At 31.0% G+C, this 19202-nt stretch overlaps 2 protein-coding genes across 6 annotated transcripts; one reads left to right on the forward strand and one right to left on the reverse strand.

The window, feature by feature from the left end:
- Positions 1-1729: 1729 nt before the first annotated feature.
- LOC109597294 (histone deacetylase 6) lies at positions 1730-6689 on the reverse strand. Of its 3 annotated transcripts, none has more exons than XM_020012941.2 (8): positions 6560-6689; positions 5727-6458; positions 5368-5560; positions 4492-4551; positions 3218-3847; positions 2846-3159; positions 2570-2765; positions 1730-2514 (listed from the first exon to the last, which is right to left on the reverse strand). In XM_020012941.2, exons 2-8 carry the CDS (start codon positions 6443-6445, stop codon positions 1978-1980), a joined length of 2649 nt encoding a protein of 882 aa, XP_019868500.1. In that variant the 5' UTR covers positions 6446-6458; positions 6560-6689; the 3' UTR covers positions 1730-1977. The 3 variants fall into 3 exon arrangements, with proteins under 3 accessions (XP_019868500.1, XP_019868501.1, XP_019868503.1); XM_020012942.2 differs by lacking the exon at positions 4492-4551 and adding an exon at positions 4586-4645; XM_020012944.2 differs by lacking the exon at positions 4492-4551.
- A 782-nt stretch (positions 6690-7471) lies between these two features.
- On the forward strand, positions 7472-18892 carry LOC109597333 (HEAT repeat-containing protein 5B). 3 transcript variants are annotated; one of them, XM_049965788.1, is made up of 21 exons: positions 7473-7589; positions 9613-9756; positions 9812-10023; positions 10088-10235; positions 10569-10866; positions 11153-11310; positions 11513-11906; positions 12005-12367; positions 12541-12793; positions 12853-12962; positions 13021-13184; positions 13801-13833; positions 13994-14068; positions 14139-14346; positions 14400-15109; positions 15186-16212; positions 16308-16730; positions 16798-17723; positions 17780-17993; positions 18169-18314; positions 18503-18892. In XM_049965788.1, exons 2-21 carry the CDS (start codon positions 9631-9633, stop codon positions 18674-18676), a joined length of 6162 nt encoding a protein of 2053 aa, XP_049821745.1. In that variant the 5' UTR covers positions 7473-7589; positions 9613-9630; the 3' UTR covers positions 18677-18892. The 3 variants fall into 3 exon arrangements, 2 of the variants coding, with proteins under 2 accessions (XP_049821745.1, XP_049821749.1); XR_007547659.1 differs by lacking the exon at positions 18503-18892 and having other exon boundaries at positions 7472-7589; positions 17780-18080; positions 18169-18320; XM_049965792.1 differs by lacking the exon at positions 13801-13833.
- Positions 18893-19202: the final 310 nt, after the last annotated feature.

The raw sequence follows: 19202 nt of genomic DNA on the forward strand, positions 1-19202 counted from the left end.
CGACAGCTAGGCCCAATGTTGAAGCAGAGCGGCTGCGCAACGTGGTACCGGCAAATTTAAATCTACATGCGTTCTACGTTCATTTTCATTCATTTTCTCTTTACATACATTGCTATACATGAACTTTTCATTTAATTTTGAAAAAAATATATATAAATAAAAATTCTATAGTTATCACTATACTATCACACAGATTTTTTGTGACATGTACCTAATAATAAATATATAAGATAAATCACATGTATATAATATATTGATAAAGTAGATGTTTGGATAAAATAGAATATTAGATATTAAGTGCATTAAACGATTATAATTTTATATTAAAATCTAAATAACTAATCACTAGTTTTATACATACGCTTATTACTTAGACACATAATACTAACACTTACTTAGTAATTAAATTACTAAGATAAACAATATTTTATTACTAGAAAACAATTTCATAAGACATCAAATTTTCAAAACACAATTTCCAGACCTATTTTCAGCATTACTTGGTTATTAAAAAAATAAAAAATCAATTTAACTAAATTTATTTTATTTATTTAAGAAAAGCATAGTTATATAGTTACAATATGTTAGAAACAATAAGTTGTTCACTTTTGACTTAAGTAATTTAAAGATTATTTATTAACTATTGTTTAAGATTAAACAATTAATCAAATATATAATCCGTTATTACCCAATGTATATTTGTAGAGTGTTTACAGCTTTGTTGGCCTTCCAATTAATGAAAATTTGAGGCCACTGCTCACTTCAAAATATTGCGTGTGACTGTAAAATTAAAATAATAGTACCTCAGTACCTCAAGAAATTTTTTAGAGATACAGTCTAAACATGTCAAATATATTTGTTTGAATTTGAACTAAATACTTTTCTTTTTCATCTTCCTGATACTTACGACTTACTAAGGTTCATAATATTCAATGTACTTTATCACAAATGTTAAAATTAAAAAAAAAAAAATGATGTTACATGCAGGCCATAGTTTACTAACATTCGTAAAAATAAAGAAAGAAAATGAAATACTTCTACGAGTCATCTATGAGAACCACTTAGTCTCATTCCTTCAAAATCATATACATATTCAAATATGCTCTATCACCCAATTCTTATTCACTTATGTATGCAACTAAAGCGCCATCTTCTGGTAGAATATTTCTATAACGCTAGCGGTCTCGGAATGCTGTAAACATTTTATGATCATGCTGCTATAGAGACACCTACAGAGTACAATGATAATCATCTTCAAATCGATCGATTTGGACTTTTACATCATTTACAGATATACAATTTAAAATCTATTTCGTATCTTAAAATGAATTGCATTTCGTAACAGATTAAGGGCCTAGTTAGTGGTTTTAAGATTTGTCAGACTATATGTTTTTTACACAAGTTCCATTTAAACGCACAAAATAGATATATCTGAGGTAGCAAAGATACGTTAAAATCTCATGAACTATTTGTCAATGACCAAGTGACGATTTGAATTACGTAAATATAAAATAAAATGACCTCCCCAATCACATTATTTTTCTACGTTAAATTCTTTATTCTTTAATTAATTTAAAAAACTCAAGTTCAGTTAAATGAAGAAAACATAGAAAATTATAATACATAATTGAAAACTGTCGATAATATCAAAAGTTTTATGTAGATCCTGACCTATTATATTACTTAATTTATTTCAACTGTAATAGTTTTTAAATAAAACACATTTCGGTTAACTTAGTTATTTTATTGCGAAGTATAAAAATAAATATTAATGACTAGTAACATGTAATTAATAATATTTATTAAAATCGAACGCCTTGGAATTAAATGAATTACAATCAAAGTTTTCTAAATTATTAGTTTAAAATGCAATTTAATTACCACAGAATTTAGTCATTTAAAATTAATTTTTCAATTTAGTATTGTCATTAAACAAATACGTATTTCAAGTTGTAATTCTTCAACGTAACGAGGTACTCAATTATTTGACTGGAGATTATTTATATCACTGATCACTTGTTTAATTTTTTCTTTGTCTATGACGCCATTATTCTTAAATTCTTGCAAAATCAGTTGTACAGCGTCCCTTGTTTGTTGATTTAAGAAAACATTGCTTATTTTCTTGTTTATTTGTAGCACAGGCCAAAACTCCTTCTGAGTTTGAATTACATTTCTTACTGTTTCAATAGCATTGTCATTAATGGGCAATACAAATTTTGGCATTGGCAAAGGATCACTTAGCAAGGCTTTTGCTGTCATCACAACCGAGTATGCGAGAGTGTTTAAGTTATAACCGCCTTCCAGACATACTAACATATGTCCCTTAGATAAGGGCTTGAGCAATTGAATTAAATGTCCGTATGTTTCAGGACTCACAGAATAACCTCCGAGAGGATCAAACAACCCAGCATCGTATCCAGCTGATACTAGAACCAAATCTGGGTTATAGGAATAAGCTATTGGAAGAACGATATTGAAGAATGTCAATAGGTATTCGGAGTTTCCCATTTTGGACTAAAAAAAATAAAAAATAATTTATTTGTCTTTAACAAAAATAATTAAACTTTACACAATTGAATGGAATGTTAACGTTGAAACCTTTCCCGGGCCCTATTCCCACATAAGTGTGACCAGCTTCATTCGATTTTGGAAAGTAGGTACCATTTTCGTATCGATGTAGACTTATATACATAATATTATCTTGCTTGCACGTTAATTCTTGGGTTCCATCTCCATGATGAACATCAAAATCAATAATTAGCACTCTATAAATAAGTTCGTTGAATTATTTTTCTTTACTTTTTGAAGAAAGCCATCGAAATCAGAAAATTTTAATACAATTTACCTTTTGTAATTATGTTTTTTTATGGCATAACGAGCTGCAGCTACAATGTTATTAACAAAACAAAATCCTCCTGCTAGTTTATATTTTGCATGATGACCAGGTGGACGTACAAGTGCCAAACCATTTGATATTTCTCGCTTATTTAGTGCATCAACCAAAGAAAAAATACCTCCCAAGGATGCCAATATACTAGTCTTGGTATCCGAATTAACATATAAATCTTTAGTATCAGGTAACTGCTCTTCAATTAACGTTCTTTCTAGATAATCATCATCATGAATTTCTTTCAATTCATGGAATGCTACCGGTTTACTCTAAAATAATGCCAATCAGTTACAATACAATTTGCATATTAATACAGCATGAACACACCGTATAGGCCAACATCCTGTTTAACAACTCGTTTTTTTCTAACTCTTGTATAATACGCGATATTCGATTTGGATTTTCCACAATATTGACAGAATCTTGTGGTTTATGCAGTAGTACTTGAGTATCGAAAGCGTAACCAGTCAAGGACTTTTCTTCCTTATGATATGTCTGTCGCAACGTTTTAATAATATCCCTAAATTGTCTACACAATTCAGACTCATGAAAAGGATATGAACCTCTTGTGGGAAATGGAGCAACGTCTGGAACTCCTGTGTACATTTCAGAGACCAAATGCTCATTATCACCAACAACCAACAGGCTGCTTTCAACGTTTGTATTCTCCGTTGGCTTAGGAAAATCGAAAAATTCAACATGTTTAAAGCAGTTCCAATGATTGCGTAAATGGAACTTTAAATTGTTGATAGTATCCGTTATACAAGATTTTACAGGCTTCATTTCTATTGGGCCACATGGATCATTTAACAAACTCTTTACTGTCATAACTACGCCCTCAGCCAAAGAGTCTATATTGTAGCCTCCTTCCAAAGCAACAACTATTTTCCCTTTAGCCAAACCGGACAACAATGAAATCAAGTGGCCATAAAATGCAGGGGTAACATTCATTTCTCCCTGTAATTAGTAAATTTTATAAATTTTATTTGAATATTTGAGGAATACTAACTACTACGAATTATTCTGCGATAGCTTATATCTGGGGGATGTTTTAAGCAGTTGGACCAAATGTTGCGCACGGAAATGGATAAGATCCGCACGCAGATTGTCTACGCCGAACATTGCGTGCCTGTTGTTGTCGATAATATTATATTATTAGTCCGAAACTAATATTTTTTCTACGTGTTTTGAATAAACATCGACATAATATAATCAATCAAAATGTTCTTGAACAATTTTTCCCATAACTATGGTAGAAGTTATGTTTCACATGTAGCATGTTCAATGTATGTTCTACGACAATTTTAGGGCATATTACATATAATCTAATATATGTCATCCGTGATTGTATTAACGAAAAGACATTCTAGCCGTACTCGTCTTAAAAGCTCACGAGATAACTAACCGAAGACTTGCGGTCGTTCTCACACTAATACTTTCTTATATTTAACAAACACTTCAAAAATCGGATTCGAGGGGTTTACCGAGGGATTTTGTCCAAGTTCGTGCGCACCTTAATGCTAATCGAATTTCGTAATCGAACTTCGTAATCGACACTTGAAATGTTGAAATGTTTTAAGTTTGTATTAAAAATATCTGACCTTATAGTCCCCAAAACAAGAATCATAGCCTCCAGAAATAAGGATCAAATCAGGATTGAACTGAAAATAAAAAAATATATATATATATATTTACCTCTGGACATCCAATTGCAGCATCATAACCACCTGATATTATTATTAAATCTGGATTAAACTGAAAAATTTTATGAACTTTAACCACGCACATTACGCAAAACATGTCAAATGCACTCAAACTTATATTAATAATTATAAATTATTATAGAGATTTGTATTTAGTACATATTATACTCTCTACTAATTTTAATCTTATTACTAATGCTAAGAAAGTACACGTCAAATCCAACAGCCGTGAATATATTTTCTTTGTGCAGTGGGCAGATCATAAAAAATATGATCGGTATCGACTAACCAATACGATAAAGAGCAACACAATTAACAATTTTGCGTTGTTTTTATTTAGACAATCAGTAGGTTAATCAGATAATTTTTAGCTATTTAAATTAATCAAATAAATCACACATAAATATATTTTTCATTTGTACATGAATTTATTTATTTCCGTTTTGGGAAAAGCATTACCATACCTTTTCAATTATTGTTGTTGATTAGTTTTTTGGACCATTTACACTTTTGAGATATTTAAGTTTTTGAGTATTGAGTATTGAGTATGTGTGGCGATTAGTTTCCATCGCTTCGCGGATGATTAAACAGCTTTTTAAGTTTAATTCTGAACACAACATACATACAAAATATACCTTCCTATATACTATACTTATTACTTCACCCGTCAATTCTGACGTAATATATATGTTTCATTAATTGCAGCATTGTTGCCATCAATGTATCCCAAAAATTATTGTCTTGTTTTTCACCACAAAATAACTTTCTACTTACTTCATATGCCACAGGGAGTAAAATGTGGAGTATTACTGCCAGATAATCACTGTCAGAGCAATTTGTTTCATTTAAAGGCACATTGATATTATACCCTAGTCCGTCATCTTCGCCTATATATGAACAGTTACTTTCAGCTAAATTTGGCCAAAAATTTCCATTTTCATATCGATGTATTGAAAAATACAATATGCTAAAAGTTGCCGTTTATTAATTATTATATTAGTCTAATTTAATAAAAAGAATTAAATTTATTTTAAATAAATTATGCTAATCACTCTAGATTTAAAAACTTTTTTTATAATAAATATTTATGTGAATGTAACGTCTGATTTTATTAATATATGAAATTCACTTACTCTTTTCTATTGTAAAACATTCTTTGTGTGCCTTGCCCATGGTGAACATCATAGTCTACAATTAATATCTTTCCAGCATGACCCTCTTTTATTATGTTCTCAGCAGTGATGGCTACATTATTAAAAAAGCAGTAGCCATTATAATCATTTTGCATTGCATGATGCCCAGGTGGTCGTACAATTGCCATACCATTATGAAATTCGTTTAAAGATACTGACTTGGCAAGATTATAAACAGTCTCCACAGCAATTATTGCATTGTTAAAAGTGTGTTCATTCATGTAAATGGAATCATGTTTTGAACATTCTTCTTCCATCTGGTTGACATTTAATTTACAAGATTTCTTCAAATTGTCAAATGTTTCACGACTATGCTTTGTCAAAATGAGTGATTCCACATTCGGTGAACTTTCTGTTATATATTTACATTCACATCTTTTATCCAATTCAAGTTCTTTAAGTCGTTTTTCTATATATTGATACCTTTTTGGAGTCTCTGGATGATTCTTGTCCCAAAGACATTCATGCTGATTTAATGAAAAATGCAGAGCAGTCGATTTTCTTGTCAGATGTACATTTTGGGAATAGTTTTCATATGGGTCATCCAAAACTACATCAACATGTTTATTTTCTCTTTGTCGTCCTTGAGCTATGATTTCTTTCAAATTTAATTTATTTCTTGGGCTTGGTATTGTACAAATATTACGACTGGAGGACATAATCACAATAAATCTACGAAAACATAATCCAAATTGATAAAGTCAAAAAACAAACTACAGCCTTGACTGTAGGTATTGAAACACTAGAATAAAAAAGTATACACAAAATACTACCTTTGTATATGAATATATTATTGCCGTATTTCTAGATCGTTAATTGAAAATACATTTAATGAAAATGACAAGCATTAATATTCACTTGTTTAATTGTGTTTTCAAAACAGGTGTAAATTGATAAAAAAAGATGTTGTCATAAAATCTTCTTTACCGGCTGCGAAAATTATACATCAAAATTTTATTCGAAAGTAGTATATGTAAATACTTGTTTGTGGTATTTATAATATTCATAAATACTATTTAGCAAATAGTATTTATGATCGTCGCTGTCGATTTGATAACCAGTCACTCTTTTTATTTCAGTCAATTTTATCCACAGAAACCTGTAATATAGATAAAGAAGAATTCTTTATGATGCTGCTACAAGATAACTTGCGTAGGTGTCAATATTAGGGCTATGAATATATCAAACATTACGGTTTATTTAAGTATTGATTAAAATAAAATAAAATTTTTATAATACATTTATACTTTTATAATACATTATTTTTTTTATTGAAGTTAAAAAATGAATTTCAAATAACCATATAGCGTTGCCAACAGATATTTGAACTTCAGAATAATTTTTTCGTCTAATTCATTTTATTTAAAGAATTTTAATTACTGTATTTGTATATACCAACCAAGGACTAGCAGCTTTCAATTTTATATTTATTGATATCATAAATTGTTTTACAGAATATAAAGATACATATAAATTTTTCTTGGAATATTATTAATTATTACAAATATTACCAAATTCATAATTTACTTTGGCATGCCACTGACAATCGTATGATTTAAAAAGCATGACTTATTTGGTTCTTAAGTGGTGGACTTTAAATGTTGGTAGCTGTGAAAGATGAACTATTTAGACCACTGGGACAACTGGTGGAATAAGCTGGCAGCACCATTGATCATATGTTACTAGGAAAATGGTGGTCCGCGTTGAATCTTAAGTGTTCTAAAAATGTAAACATGTAATTGTTACAATTAAAAGTGTATGTGTCAATTATTATTATAAAATCAGTTTAACTTTGGTCATAGGGTAAGTTGTTTTATATGTTTAACTGTTCAATTATGTTATCTATCGTGTGTACTGGCAAATTCACTGACACGTTTATTGTTTTTACGATTGTCATCTAGTATAAGTAAAGAGGTAAATATTAAATATTAATAACAATATTCTTTAATTTTACTGTTATGTATAGATAATAATTTAATGTTGCGTAAGCAATAAATAAATTATTTGAAAAGCCATTCTTTTAAATGTTTATGATAAATAATAATAAGAATATTGTTTATCATAATTTAATGATAATTAAATGTGACATTTATGGTCAAATTAATGAAAATATTTTGGCGTACCTGTGACTAAATAATTGATATTATACAAACATGATATTTGTTATTTATAACATATTAATTTAAATTGATCTATTATTGCGTTTGTTTACAAGGTGTCATTTGTCATTTATATTACAATATTTGAATTCAAAAAACATATTTTGACATACCTATGTCTAAATAACAATTATTATACAAACGTGATACAAGTAACTGGTTTATAAGAAATTAATTTAAAGTGATAGATCATTTGATTTCTTTACAGGGCGTCATATGTTATTTCTATGTAACTAGAACCCCTAGAAAAGGATTGCGCAGAGTTATAACTGAACTGAACAATAATGAAATAAACCACGATATACAAGATTTATATTATATATCGTATTTATTCATTTTCTTAATTTAGAATCGTCTGATTGTTGTGAAACTGTGCAGACCGTAGTTCTTCTAGAATACTTGCGCAGTTGATCATATCAGGAAAACCGTTCAGTAACTATGAAATTCTAAAAAATATCCCACAGAATTCACTGTATTGGATTTTAAACTTCCGATGAGTTGATTTAACGTTTATTGTACTGCACGGGGGCAAAAGTTAATATCTTATTAAAACATATCCTGTTGCTCAGATAAGAAGGCCTAAAAAGAAGACGTGACAACAAAATTTAGTATAATAATGATGGAAGCAAAATTAAACAGAGAGCCCTTCACAAGTAGGATGAAGAAATTCATAAAAAGAATACTGATGAAGATAATTTATTGTAAAGTTTCAATATGTTCTTGGTTGAACTATTACGTTGATTGTTATTATTATGTGGTTTATGTGTTGATTAAAAAATCTCTATTATGAGAATCATTTTTAAAATGGCCACTAAGGAACATAACACCACTGACATCAGAAAATTAATTTTGTTCTAATTTACTTACTAAATGTTCAGTAAAGATATATGACATTTTACCTTTAAAATATATTCCATATTTTTATTAAAATATTTTTACCGGATATACAAATAAAAATTTTAAAAATATATAATAGACACACATGTTATGCAAATACATATAATAATGTTATAATACAAGATTATTTGCAAAGTAAGCGATTTATTGTCGTTCAACAACAAAATCAGTGTAGGAAATGTAAACATAATTTAATTAAATTAACGTTACATACATACAAATATTCTAATTTCAGTTAGTTTAGTTATATTTCTATAAATTTACGGAAAAATTAGGATATACAACTGAATTAGGTGAAATGAGACATGTAAGTGCTCTGAAATTAATATCAGACCATGGAAGAGATAAACCAAACTACTTAGGTCTTCTTACCACTACCTTATGGAAGGTTTATTCCCAAAGGCTTTTAATAAAATAACAGTCCTTCCTATTTTTAAGAAAGTCGATAGAGATGTAATCTACAACTAGTGACCTATTTACCAGTTAGAACTTTTTCGATCTTTAGGCTTTTATTATTTTCAAACAAATATAAATATAAATATAAATAGTAAATAATAATCATTATTATAGAAATTATAATTGTTTCAAAGACCAACTCTGATGACAAGACTTTTTTACAGACGATAGCAACTTTTTCAGTTGGTCGGATTATCAGGTATTAATTTTAAAAATTTAGACCTTATTACATAGGAGAAATAAAATAATTTGCTCAACATATTATTTTTTCTTTTTTACCCAAATTGAAATTTTTCAAATATTTATTGTTTCAGATATATATTGACGGTATCATGGAGTTATCACATAGTCTGACTTTGAATGAAGAAGCTTTAGCCCAAATCCCTGAGGCCAAAAGACCTGTCTTTATCTTCGAATGGCTTCGCTTCCTTGACAAAGTTCTTGTAGCTGCTCAAAAAGTATTTATATAGCTAAAATTTTAGTCAGTTTAGTATAAAAACGTTTCCATTTCAGAATGATATTAAAGGATGTCAGAAACAATTAATTCAACAACTTCTAAGCCATTTTCAAGAATCTCCAGGACCACCGACTAGAAAATTAATAGCAAGGAATCTTGCTACATTATTTTCTGTCGGTGACACGGTATTGTTATTTGACCCGGTGGATAAGTGTGATGATATATTGAAAAACAAAGACGACTCTCCAAGTTTTTTGCCTAAACGATTGTATGTACAACAAATGAATAACAATTATTAATTATTTACTGAAAAATACTAATACTAATTCCAGGGCAGCCATATGCTGTGTGGGTACCATGTACGAAAAATTAGGCAGGATGATGGGAAGATCATATGAGAACACTGTACATATCTTAATTAGGTCGCTGAGAAGTGCTGAATCCCAAACGCGAATTGAAATAATGTTGACATTAGAAAAGGTAATTTACTTAACATTATTCTTTAATTGACACAGAGAAACTAGGAGTTAGACTGATCTTTCTGTTTAGCTACATTTTGAAAGAAAAAGAAAGTTGTTCATAGTTATAGCCAATGATCTATTTTAAGTAATAACCTTCTCCAATATTTGTAGTTGTTTTTATTAGCAAGGATTCTCGCTACGTTTACGAATTTGATGATTTTACACAGCTATACACACGGCTCAGTCAATCTTTATTTCTAATAATAGTAATATATATCTTGAATCTCTTTTTATTATTTTATTAAATATTACTTTATTCAAATCATGTAAGAATATAATATTCCTTGTCCAGGTTTGTGCTGGTATGGGTACGGCCATAGCAAATGTGCATAAAGACATTTACAAAGCAGCTCGTAATTGTCTGATAGATAGAGTAATGGCAGTGAGATGTGCTGCTTCACGATGCTTATTAGAAATGTTAAATCACGCACCCTTTCTTTACACCACTGAATTGGAAAGTTTAGCTACTCTCTGCTTCAGAGCTTTTGATGGATCTAACTATGAAGTGAGATGTTCTGTTGCAAAACTTTTAGGTGCATTAATAGCTATGACACAACAACAACAACAACAGACCAATTTGAACAAACATTGTAAGTATTTAAAAATTAATCTTAATTTTTTAGCATGATTATCTTGTTTATTTAGAATAACCATTTCTAACAATCATAAAATAAAGTGGTCTTAAAATATACAATATATAAGAATTGACAGCAAATTGGCAATCTTTTATATATATTTATTATATTTCTTAGAACAATAAATTGGCAACCATGACTTTTTATTTTTTCTTTTACTCTATTTTTTAAGTTTAGTTCAATAATTAAACTATAGCAAATATGATGGTGATATTAATTTTTTTTTTAAATAAAATTTTAGCTCAACTTAAGGGTGTTAAACTAGTGTCCTTAGATGAAGCCCTAAGTATTTTGATGTCGGGATTTTTAAGAGGGGGTGTTGGATTTCTTAAAGGAACTGGTGAAATTATCAAGGGCAGTTCAGGAGTAAATAGAGAAGTTAGAGTGGGTGTAACACATGTAAGTGATGTATATATCGTGTATGTTTATTATGAATGTACCTTGAATATAGAGGGGGAAATGTAAAATTCACCAGTCATTTTTACCCTTTTACCCTTCTCTTTTTAACGGTAGATAATTTTAAAATGAACACGCTTTATAATACTTTTAATTAGCCATTTTATTAAACATTTTTATTAAAGTCTACCTATCCATATTTCAGGGATATGTAACGTTTGTTCAAATTCTTGGAAGTGTGTGGTTGGAGAGGAACATGAAAACCTTCCTTTCTCACATTCTCTACTTAGTTGCTAACCCCAAAGCTGCATCATCACATGTAGATGCAGTATATTCACGAAAATGTATAAACTTTATTTTAAGAAGCGTTTTGGGTAAAATGTTGGGTGAGAAAGCACAAACTTCAGCCTGCAAAGAAATTGCTCAAATCATTGTACGTGAAATGAATTCTATAGATTTTAACCCTGAAAATGCAAAAGACTTTAATCAAGAGACATTGTTTAGTCAGCATTTATTAGTATGTGCTTTACAAGAAGTTGGGAGTTTAGTGTTAAGTTTGGGCACCACAGCTCATGATTTAATTACAGATCACACACTAAGTAAGTATGAATATAAATGCATTTGCATTATTGCATTTATAATAATATAATTTGATCGATTTTCAATTTTATTATTTAAAATAATAATTTTCTTATAGATTTAATTGATGTTACATTGAGTGTTTTGACACATCCTTGTCAAGCAGCACGTTTAGCAGCCGCTTGGTGTTTAAGATGTATATGTGTTGCTGTACCAAGTCAAGTATCCCCACTCATTGATCGTTGTGTAAATGGAATAGAACAGTATCGCACATCTCCCGAAGCTATATCTGGTTACAGTGCTGCATTAGCTGCCGTATTAGGAGGTGTGAAACTCTCTCCTTTAGGTGTTCCTCATATGAAGGGTAAAATTATTTTCAACACTGCTGAAGAATTACTTAGAAGTGCCAGTCAAAATAGTCGACTGTCGTTAAACAGGACGCATGCTGGTTGGCTGCTGATAGGAGCCATAATGACACTGGGTAAGTACTGAAAACATACATGCATGCATACATACATACATACATACATACATACATACATACATACATACATACATAAACGTTCTGTTTTGCTAGATATGTATGTATTTCTCAGATCTTAAAATGAAAATTATTTTAAATGAAACGTATTTTAGATAATAAATTTATTTTAGGTATCCCCGTGGTTCGCGGTTTATTACCGAGAATGTTGCTGTTATGGAGAAATTCCTTCCCTAGGTCGCCTAAGGAGTTAGAATCGGAAAAGGCCCGTGGTGATGTGTTCACATGGCAAGTTACTTTAGAGGGCCGCGCAGGAGCTCTATCAGCAATGCATAGTTTTCTACATAACTGCCCGGAGTTGATTAATGAAGACACTAATAGAAGATTACTTGCACCTATTGAAAATGCTTTAATTATGTTAACAAAGTAAGATGCTAACGACTATATTTATTTTTAATATTTAAAACTAATTTTTATTTGCTTAGCATACAAGGAATTCTGAAGCAAAATGGACAACAGCTGAAAGCGTCAGCAGCCATGGTCAGATTAAGACTGTGTGAAACTTTGCTTCTTCTTCAACCACAAAGCTATGAAAGTAAGATGAATTTTTTTCATAATATACATAAAAATTAAAGTCACCTTGATAATTTCAGATTCATATACTCATCTTTTGAGGATGTTGGTGGCAGAATTCACTTTGACGGAAAATCCTGCAAACACAACTACTTCTCAACTAAGAACAGTATGCCATGCCGATGATTCGGTAATTTTAGGAACGTGGCTGCAAGAGACTGATCACAGAACAATCGAAGATCAGGTAATTAAGAATTCAATTTGTTAATAATTACTCATTTGAGCTCATATTTTTTTTTATGAAAGTTTTCTAAATGGTGCAATAAGAACACATATAGAGTACGTTGAAACATGTCTTTTTTGGGCGTATCTTACATAAACGCAGATTCCAAGAAATGTGAAAAGTAATTTATTAAATAACAATAATAATAATAAAAAAATATATAATTGTTGTAAACATTAAGACAACGCTAAGAACCATCTTTGAGGTGATGAATGTGCATAACATTAACCTTGTAATATAATTAATTGATAAATTTTAAGTTGATTCAGTATCTATATAGTGGTGGGAACCATCCAATAATTGCTGAATGAGTATACCCAATTACAGAGTGAATCACTCATACATTATTACAATATTTTTGTCAGTATAGTTTTTACAGTGTCGGTACAGTTACAATCACTAATTTGTAAATCCAATTAAAAATGTTTAAACGATGTTGTAAACGAGTTCAACCATAATTATCATAAATACAGTTTGATGTAAACATGTTCCCATTCACATTCAATGTTTTTATGTCCTTAATCATTTATGAATTATGGGAATGCTCAAAGTGATGTTTTTTGCAACTTTTTCTTAGATGGAACCTAATCGCAGGGCAGATGGTGAACATGTGAGTAAAAAAGAACTGTGTTGATATCAGTACATTGTGTTTTTTCTTAATATAATTTACAACAAATATTGTTATTATTTGATTTATTTTTATATGACCAATTTTAATAGCAATAATATTTGTATACAGAACAGCATTTAATTCTAGTGGTATTTTATAGTTGCAACCAAACAGTGCTGCAGGATCTGGGGCATTGGAACATGATCCTTGTTGTTTATACCGTCCCATTCCCCAGGTTAGTTTTCAAATAAATTTTTATTTTTATTAATATATACTTAATTATTATTAATAAATTATTTTAAAAGGGAGAAATCATTCCCGGTCCACTTCCTCTTGGTGTGGCAGTTATAGACATGTCAGTATTATTATTTGGTCAAATATTTCCGAGGGTAACCAATAAACACAGAGTGCAAATGATTGACCACTTTTCCGAGTGCATTAAACACGCCAAAAGTACCAGACAAGAGGCAGTACAAATGAATGTGTTCACTGCACTTCTTAGTGGACTTAAAGGTATTAATCGAAAATAATTTCGAAAATATTATTTCCCTTATATATTTTTGTAGTATTGAACGAAGTTAAATTGAGTTTGGGCCAAGAAGAAATTAAGAAATCTATAGTAAATTTAATAATCGGCGCACTCACATCTTCCAATCCAATATTACGATGTGCAGCTGGAGAAGCAGTGGGTAGGATGGCACAGGTAGTGGCCGATCCTAAGTTCACCGCGGAATTGGCACAAACTAGTTTTGATAGATTGAAATCGGCAAGAGATGTGGCAAGTAGGACTGGACATTCACTAGCCCTTGGTTGTTTACATCGATACGTCGGTGGTATGGGATCCAGTCAACATTTGAACACCAGCGTGTCAATATTACTCGCACTCGCGCAGGATCAAACTTCTCCTATAGTACAAGTTTGGTCTTTGCATGCGTTGGCTCTAATTGCAGACTCTGGTGGACCTATGTTTAGGGGTTATGTGGAACCAACTTTATCTTTAGCCTTGAAACTGCTTCTAAACGTTCCACAGTCTCACATAGACGTGCATCAGTGTATAGGGAAAGTTTTGTCGGCTTTGATCACCACCATTGGCCCAGAATTACAGGGCAATACTTCTAGTATATGTACTGCCAGGTCGTCTTTCTTGTGCGCGTGCGCAATAATGCAAGATCATCAGGATCCGCTGGTTCAGGCGGAAGCGACTGGGTGTTTGCAACAACTGCACCTCTTCGCCCCTAGACACGTAAACTTATCTTCTTTGGTGCCAACACTATGTGTGAGTATCAATAATGTTGAACGGTAATATCGGAATTTCTATTATTCTAGTATTTTTTAAATATATTTTTTTACAGAGGACTCTTTCAAGTAATCATCTTTTATTAAGAAAAGCAGCCATATCTTGTTTACGACAACTGGCGCAACGGGAAGCTAAGGAAGTGTGCGAACACGCGATGACATTGGCAAGTGAAAGTAGAGATCATAACACTGTTGAAGGACTTCTTATAACAGAAACGGGTCTTCCTGGTGTTTTCTTTAGCATGTTAGATACCGAAACAGATGCGGGATTGATCAAAGACATTCATGATACAATAATAAGCATGTTACAAGTACTCGCGGCCGATAATTTATCTCAATGGTTGGGATTATGTAAGGATGTATTGACTGTTGCTACAGAATCAAATACAGACGACCAAAATATGGCCACGAATGAAGGTGATGATAACGATGGTGAAGCTGATGATGATCAGGAAGAATTTCATGCTGACCAGAATGATTCGTCACATCCTGCGGTCCAACCAAGATGGCCTACAAGAGTTTTTGCCGCCGAGTGTGTACGGAAAATAATTGCTGCTTGTGAAACGAATAACAAATCTGCACATTTCGATCTAATACATGCAAAAGAATCGCAACAAAATAATCGTGGTAAAAACGATTTCCTAGTCCTTCATCTGGCTGACTTGATAAGAATGGCATTTATTGCGGCAACCAGTGATTCAGATCCTCTTCGTTTGGAAGGATTAAAAACACTCCAAGAGATAATAGAAAAATTTGCTAAAATACCAGAGCCCGAATTTCCAGGACATCTACTTTTGGAACAATATCAAGCACAAGTGGGAGCAGCCTTAAGACCGGCGTTTTCACCCGATACTTCGTCGCTTGTAACTGCGGCTGCTTGTCAGGTTTGCTCAACATGGATAGGATCCAATGTTGCCAGGGATCTAAACGACTTACGCAGGGTGCATCAGTTACTTGTATCCTCCCTCACAAAATTACAAAATAAAACAAGTGTAACTCATTTGTACAACGAAAGTTTGTTTACCTTGGAAAAACTGGCAATACTCAAAGCTTGGGCGGAAGTTTATATTGTTGCAATGAAAGGTAAGTTTTTTAAGTTTTTGCTAGGTTACCATTAAGAGTTACTGAAGCTTATTTGAAGCTTATTTAGAATTAGAATTAATTTAATTTAATTTTAGGTAACGATTCATCTTCCATAAACAACGTGGGACAAAATCCGCAAATAATTCCGGCAAATGATGAGTTTACAGACTTTGAATTCAGAGGCGAAAGTTTACTAACACTTGTACAGCCTGAATTAGTTAGTTTGTCACAACATTGGCTGGCAGCGTTAAAGGATCACGCACTGTTGTCACTTCCTAACGAGTTTTCCAGTCAACTTCCACATGATGGAGGAGCTTTTTATACAAACGAAACTATGGAATCATCTAGACCTCATTATGTATCATCCTGGGCTCCAATTTTACATGCTGCTGCGTTGTGGTTAAATTCGGAATGTTTTAAGAAAAGCACTTCAGATAATGCAATAAGTAATATCGACAATGCCTTAAATAATAATCCTGCTATGGAAAATTCTGCTGATAAATTTCACTTATTATTTGGTAATAATAATAATAATGGTTTTTTAATCACAAGTCACATGTAATATTATATTTTAATTTGTTTCAGGTATATGTATGGAGGCACTATGTTCCACAAAATCTACAGAATCAATTGAAAGCATCATAACATGCTTACAAGCAGTTTATACATTGTTGGATACTTCATTTACAAGACAGTTGCTAATAGCAGATGGATGCCTGAGCATAGAACTATGTAATGTGTTGCACAGATTGATTTTAACAAAAGACAGCCACGCAGCACAGTTAATGTGTATGGAAGTGTTGAACCAAGTTATTAAAGCTGCAAGAGAACAATTAGAAGAAAAGATACAGATGAAAATGAAGGAAAATAGCACTAGTTTAGAAGTCGAATTATTAGGTGAAGGTGGAGAACAGGGAAAATTAGTCCCTGGAAAGTCATTAGTTTTTTCTCTACTCGAAGTTTGCCTTTGTTTATTGATAAGGCAAATTCCGTCTCTCAGCCCAACTCCAAACTCAACAATAGTAAATTCTCTAAGAATTATGCAGAACAATGAACAGTCGAGTGAACTTATAGCTTCAGCTATAGGAAAAATGCAAAATCTTCATAAACTTTGCTCTCCTCAAGGAGCTTTGTCAATTTTACCCACTATTTTGTATTTAACTACAGGGGTTATTAAAGAAGTTGCCACAAAGAATATTAGTGACGACACCGTATTAGCTAGCAACCCTTCAGTGCAAGCTGCACTGCAGTGTCTCAAAATTTTAGCTACTGATCCTTATGCAAAATATGAAGGGAGTGTGGAGTATTGGCAGAAACTTTTGCAAAGTACCTTGGCCAAAATTTTAGATCTTGCAAAAACTAGTGATGAAAATAAGCTGGATGAAGTCACAATGATGTTGGCTATAGCTGTTTTTGTTCTGCACGCGCCTTCTAAAGTTGTGACTGCACCAAATCTCCAATATCCATGTATAAATCATTTCAGACAATGTCTTCAAAGTCCGAATACAACGGTAAACTATTGTAAATTTTAAGCTACTTGTAAAGTAACGTTTATTATCTATTTTAGGTTAAATTAAAATGTGTTAAAATGCTTAAATCTCTGTTCTCACACCCCGACAGGGCAGTGGCAACTCCATATATTCATACATTAGCTCCACAATTAGTTGAATTTCTCTATTCCGATTCTGCAAGGAAAATAAATTCTGATGGTGAATTATCAGTTACATTAGAAGCTATTGTAACAATAGAATCGTTAGTAGGATTAGCTGAACCCCAAAATCGTAAGTACCTGTTTTATTATTAAAACACTTTGCATTTAGTAATTTTTAACTGTTACTTTACTCTGCAATCAGGACATATAATGCAGGGTAAGTCAATAGTAGTGCAGTTCTTTATATGTTTTAATATCTTAACTAACTTATATATTAACATATTAATTTCTTAATAATATTTCAGGATTGCAAATGTTATCATTGTTGGTCCCAATTCTGGTCAATTATTTATTGATAGATCAAGCACTTAGATCAGCCAACAAATATGCTGTTCAGCTACATGAGATTAGTTTGCAAACGTTAATGAAGATAGGTCCAAAATATCCACAGGTAATTTTTGTGTAATGACATTTTTTCAAATTATTATTAGTTAGTATATTGATGTAACATTGATATTTTTGATACAATATTCAATATGGTAATGGTAATATTGAAATTAAAACGTGCGACTCTATTGTCAAACAACAGAGATTTCTTAAATAACACACTATAATTAATTTGAAAATTTCTTGTTTTAGGAATTTAAAAAACTAATGAGTACTGCGACTGATTTAAGGACAAAATTAGAAAATGCTATCAGATTTAATCAACAGTCTAACATAAAAATTAAAAATGAAGTTAATATAAATCAGTCAATATCAAGTCATGCTCCATCTATAAAATTAAAAACAGATTTTAGTAACTTCTCCTAATTCTTTTTATTAAAATCTTTTGTTTTTATTTTATTTTAGTGGATGCTATAACATTTTTGTACCTATTTGTAAATTAATTAATTTAATTGTATACATTTTTAACGAGTATTGAATTCTTTCTAGATGTAAGATTTTTTTCAACTCTTAATGACTGAGATATAAAATAACATTTCCTTTATAATTCTATTGTATATGCTAAATATATATATATATATATATATATATATATATATATATATATATATAATGTATTGAATATAGTTCTAAACATAATAAAATAATACTATTAGTGGTAATATTTTATTAAAGAACCCTGCAAAAATTAATATTAATTTTCAATTGCATTTAGATCCGGGCTTTACGCTGGCCAATCGAGAATTTTAATCAATTTTGAACAACTTCAACAAATGCATGCTTCGTATCATTATCATGAATTGCGTTGGCAAACGGCTCCGTTACATTCCTCATGATATCACCATATATGAACTGTCTATTTTACTATTAATTTTTTATCATTGTCATATAC

The sequence above is a fragment of the Aethina tumida genome, chromosome 1, assembly GCF_024364675.1.
Source record: "Aethina tumida isolate Nest 87 chromosome 1, icAetTumi1.1, whole genome shotgun sequence".
Classification (NCBI taxonomy): domain Eukaryota; kingdom Metazoa; phylum Arthropoda; class Insecta; order Coleoptera; family Nitidulidae; genus Aethina; species Aethina tumida.